The sequence below is a fragment of the Carya illinoinensis genome, chromosome 8 (assembly GCF_018687715.1).
Source record: "Carya illinoinensis cultivar Pawnee chromosome 8, C.illinoinensisPawnee_v1, whole genome shotgun sequence".
Taxonomy (NCBI): domain Eukaryota; kingdom Viridiplantae; phylum Streptophyta; class Magnoliopsida; order Fagales; family Juglandaceae; genus Carya; species Carya illinoinensis.
The window spans coordinates 12,379,714-12,384,990 of NC_056759.1; the positions used below are offsets into that span (position 1 = coordinate 12,379,714).

General features: G+C 40.1%; 1 protein-coding gene across 1 annotated transcript; it reads right to left on the reverse strand.

Moving 5' to 3' along the window:
• Positions 1-310: 310 nt before the first annotated feature.
• On the reverse strand, positions 311-4,820 carry LOC122274192 (UDP-glucuronic acid decarboxylase 2-like). The gene is made up of 7 exons (XM_043083198.1): positions 4,008-4,820; positions 3,754-3,901; positions 3,161-3,240; positions 2,974-3,057; positions 2,774-2,848; positions 1,511-1,603; positions 311-1,062 (listed from the first exon to the last, which is right to left on the reverse strand). Exons 1-7 carry the CDS (start codon positions 4,644-4,646, stop codon positions 844-846), a joined length of 1,338 nt encoding a protein of 445 aa, XP_042939132.1. The 5' UTR covers positions 4,647-4,820; the 3' UTR covers positions 311-843.
• Between the last annotated feature and the right edge of the window lie 457 nt (positions 4,821-5,277).

Genomic DNA, 5,277 nt, shown 5'->3' on the forward strand with positions numbered 1-5,277 from the left:
GGTGATGCATTATCTGTTGTTAAACCTGTTAACAGTTTAGAAGAGAATTGGGAATGGCATGGTCAAATGATTGAGGATCTAAAAGCTGTTCTGCACAATAGAGGGAGCTGGAAAGTAGTACATGTAAAGAGATCTTGTAATGGTGTTGCTCATAGTCTTGCAAAGTTAGCTCTAAATGTAAGTGAAGAGTTAGTATGGATGGAAGATCATCCTAGGGAAGTTCTGGAAAATGTTGTTTTTGATAAACACTGTAATTTGGTCAATACATGAATATAAAATGCAGGTTTCCTTTCAAAAAAAAAGAATGAAGTAAATCAAGGAACCAACGTATCTGTTTTGTTTGAAATTGAGGTAAAAAAATGCGATTTACTGTTCCTTTGCATGTATACATTTCAACGTGCAACTATTTCTTGAAACTAAAACGTTATACATTACATGTTGAAAGTAATACGTTATACATTACATGTTCATCCCACACCAAACTGAGGCTACCAACTTTTGAACCTTCTTTTTTAACAAAAGCAATAATCAATCCAAATGTTGATGATAAGAGTTCAAAAGAATAAGATAATTCGGGAATTACGAATCTATGAAGCTCAAAAATTACAAACACCAAATAAAATAAAATGCAAAGGTACTTCTCCAAACCTAGTCCAGAGGCGAATATAGGAGGAGCTCATCCGCTGGCTGCTGCTGTCCTGTGGCTGGTGGCGTCGCCACCGTATTGTTTTGAGAAGGGAAAAGGTTCCCCAGATAATTATCTTCTTCCCTTTTGTCGATCTTTAAAAGGGGATATATATATAATATATATATATATATTTATATGGCTGGTGGCTTAGAATTTTACATGGTAGTTGTGGCAACTCGTTCCTTGTGGTCACCAAAGATACGTTTCCGGAAGTCTGAGACCATTAGAGGAAGGCCCTTGCGAAGTTCCACCTTTGGTTGCCAACCAAGTAGCTCTTTAGCCTTTGTAATATCAGGCTTCCTCTTGTGGGGGTCATCCTCTGTGTTTGCCCTGTACTCTATCTTTGCATCTGGGTCAATTGTTTCCTGGACCACCTGCTCCAACAACAAGCAGTAGAGCTCAATGCATGAATGTATTTATTTATTATTGAAAGGCTAATGCAGGTAAATCGACATTATCTATCGTCTTTACTTCCTCGCAAACCAACCAAAAAGAAAAAGGCAAAAACAATTGACCTCACAGTTCCAGTCATTTTATGGCACCACATCTCATATTCCACAGGCAAGTAATTTTTTTTAAATATATTATGTATGTATGTATGCTTCACAAGCGAGTTAAAGTAAACCTCTATGAAAAGCAAGTTTTACATTGACAATTGCATCTCCGGTTATACATTTTTAAGCAGAAATCATTATTCCTGCCACTCACAGAACTCTACCTAGCTGCCTTCGTATTATTCATCATGCCTAATTACATACTGATCAGGAAAAGAAAATAACTTGAATCATACATGGATATTATCCAGAAGAGCAATAAACTTACACGAGCAAGTTCGAGCATGGTGAATTCACCCGGATTTCCGAGATTGAAGGGTCCAACATGTTCTCCTTCCATAAGTCGGATCAGACCCTCCACCTGCAGTGGCACGCCGCACACATCAAATCACACCACTTTTATTATCTTGAGCAGCAGTTACTAAACTGAAATTGCAATTTTACCATAAAAACCACCCCAAAAAGGGAAAACCAAATGCAAAATAGAAATCTTATTAAAAATATCAAAGTTTGTTTTACAACAAAATTTTTTTCATCCACACCAATCCCTGTCACAGAGGGAGGGCCTAGAATGGGATACACCTCCTGAGAGAGTGCTGTAGAAGCAACCATTACTGGTATGAAATAGGACCTACCCCTTTCCCCGTTGGAGAGAGAAGCCTATCCCAGATTTGTTAATAAAGTAACTAATAAGTATTCTAGTCAATGGTTTAACGCTATTTAGCATAAAATATGAACTTCCGTACGAGCAATTAAATGTTGACAGAAACATAGGGATCTTTCTCCTGTTTATTACTACTCGCTTTGCTTTACAGTTTGGAAAGAAATTCCAATGCTTTGATAGGGAAAATTGACTTGGCATTCTAGACCATGTTTCGTATCCCGATGGGGAATTTAAAATGACTCGCTTACTTTAAGCTTTCAAAATGGCTCTTTTCAGCAACACCGTTTGGACCCTTTACCACAAGGCATTACATTTGACATTTTGAGCAGTATGAAACTTTACTTAATGCTCAACACAGGCCCCAGTAAGTAACAAATTCAGTCTACTTTCTAAGGCGTGTACCAAACAAAATTTTTCTGTGAACAAACAATAATATAGGCTCCACGATGGCCATTGGTTTACCAGTAGACTGACTGTACAAAACTTCCAACTGAGGCACCAAATTTCCCTAAATTGGTTTATTGAAACTGTAAAAGTAATCAGTAGATAGTAGCCTAAGATATGCACGATGGCAAGCTTTCGTGTCAAATAGCAGCTACAAACAAGCATAAAGCAGTTGCATTCTGCCAGAAGAAACTTCCATGTTTAAGTTAAAAACAATGAAGTAAAACTCGACATAAGAAACAATTTGAGGTTACACAAAAAGCATATTAGAAGCAACATGGAATAGAAAAAGGAAAAAAAAAAGAAGCACTGAATTTCTTATACCGGTGCCACCAAACAAAGAATAAACAACCACCCCCTTTTCAGGGCAAAAAAACACACAGTTTCAAACATGGTGAGTAAACAAAGATTCTTTTCACTAACCAGGTCAGATACATATTGGAAACTCCTTGTCTGATTCCCATCGCCATAAACAGTCAAAGGCTCCTTCCTCAATGCCTACATAATCAATTGCTAAAATCATCATTAACAGACTAATAATGAAAGACAAAACAGCTAGCTAGCTCATATTTCCCATTAAAACAAAAACAAAGACCAGAACCAAGAAAGATTCCGCGACCTACCTGTGCAACAAAATTGCTAACAACACGACCATCATCTATGCACATTCTAGGCCCATAGGTGTTAAATATTCTCGCAATCCTCACCTGCAAATACAATGCTCTCACGTAAGAGCGTGGTCCACACACTTTCTCAGATCACCAACAGAAAAATTACAATGAGAGAGGGAGAAAGAGAGAAGGTACTGACCTCGACGTTTGCACCTCTGTGGTAGTCCATGGTCAACGTTTCAGCCGTACGCTTTCCCTCATCGTAACAACTTCTAACACCTGTCGCGACATTCAGATTCCCCAACAAAAGTTTCGTCAGATATTTATATATACATATATGTATATATATAATTTTCCTGTATGTATATAAAGCTGAAATCCATACGCAGCTACGCTTCCTTCAGGATTACAAGCCTCCAACTCTAGTCTCTACCTACTTTTACTGCTATTAACCCATCGATCAGAAAAATCAAATACAAGATGCAATGTAAACCGTTGGATGACAGACCCAGAAATCACGGATTACTTTGTTTTGCAGTCACAAAGAGTCCCACCAACAATGCCACGTGGCATAGACTTACCAAACATTGCAAACAATGACAACTGGATTCTACCCCACTCCTTGGTCCGAGCGCAAATTAGACCAAAACCTCAAAACAATGCTAAGGTTCACCGTCTCGGCAGACCCGAAACGACGCTCGCCGGAATATCTCTAATCGCTGGGTCGTTTAAATCCAGTTGTCGCTTGCGAGTTTAAAAAAAAGGGAAAGAAATATGGAAATGTGAACACACCGATGGGATTGACGTTTCCCCAGTACGTTTCGACCTGAGGGTGTTGCAGGGGATCTCCGTACACCTCACTTGTACTCGTAAGCAAAAATCGCGCACCGACCCTCTTAGCCAGGCCCAGCATGTTCAGAGTTCCCACCACATTGGTCTTGTGACATCCCACGAAAACCACGATTAAGGATACACAGAAGACAAAGACAGTAACAGTAATAGTACGAGCGTTTATCAGAATTGTTTAATTCAATAGAAAAGGATATGATGGTCTTGACGGGGTTGAACTTGTAGTGGACGGGGGAGGCGGGGCAGGCGAGATGGTAGATCTGGTCGACTTCCAGCAACAGAGGTTCCACGACGTCGTGTCTGATGAGTTCGAACCTGGGGTTCCCGAAGTGATGCATCAAGTTCTCCTTCCTCCCGGTGAAGAAATTGTCGACGACGATCACGCTGTCCCCTCGTTCGATCAAACGGTCCACAAGGTGGGAACCGACGAACCCGGCCCCACCCGTAACCACAATCCGGAGCCCCTTTCGTTTCAGCCCCAGCGGGAGCTTCCCGACGGAATTGCGCATATGGAAGGCGGAGCTGCGCTCGTATAGGGCAGGTTTGTGATGGGGCAGTCGGTTCGGATCCCAGTCGAAGTGCGTTTCGTGGATCGGAACGTATCCGTTTCTGTACAATACGCGGGATGATGAGGAGGAGGGTAGGAGTGTGAAAACGAGGGTTGCTATAGCAATGCCGACAAGGATGAAGACAAGCCGTTGCTCCCGGAGCATGTATCGAATCAGGCGCGTCACGGAGAGCCATGGCTTCCGTGGCTTCGGTGAGTACATGTCCGACACGGGTTGGCTCTCGTGCCCTCTGAAAATCAACTCCGAACCCATCTTCTTCTCCTTCATAAAGAGTGGCTCACGAGTTAATTCGCCGGGGAAAGAAGAAGTCGTCGCTCCGGCGGGGGTGAGATTTTCGGGCGATCAGGACTTGTGCGTGGGGTTTTGGGATTTAAGCTGTAGGGAGTTGCTATGGAATATGGAGTCCAGTCGTGTCCCGGAACTTGGGTCGGATGTTCAGCTGAGTCCAGTTGATTATAAATAAGTGATGAGTTGAGTTAATAGGTCACGTCATTTAAAATGAATTTAAATGTATTTAAATATTAAGTTAAGTTTAAAATTATTTATAAAAAATTGAATAAAATCGTAGATTTTATGAACTAAAAAATATTAAATTAAAAAATATTATAATTTTACGTATAAAGAGATTTTAAATTAAGATAAATTTAATAATTTAAAAATTAAATATTTAAATATTAAATTTAACTTAAAATTAAATTGAATTCAATTGAGTGACTTGAATCTATAACCAAACGAGCCCTAAGCCAGCCGGGTAGCCTATGATCTAGTACTTGATATGGTTTGATAGGTAAGACAGTTGTCATTAGGTTTATTATATGCTTGAAATTAATTTCATCATTGGTTTACATAGAGAAAGCAATTGTATCCGTGTTAATCAAATCCCAATAAGTGTTTACAT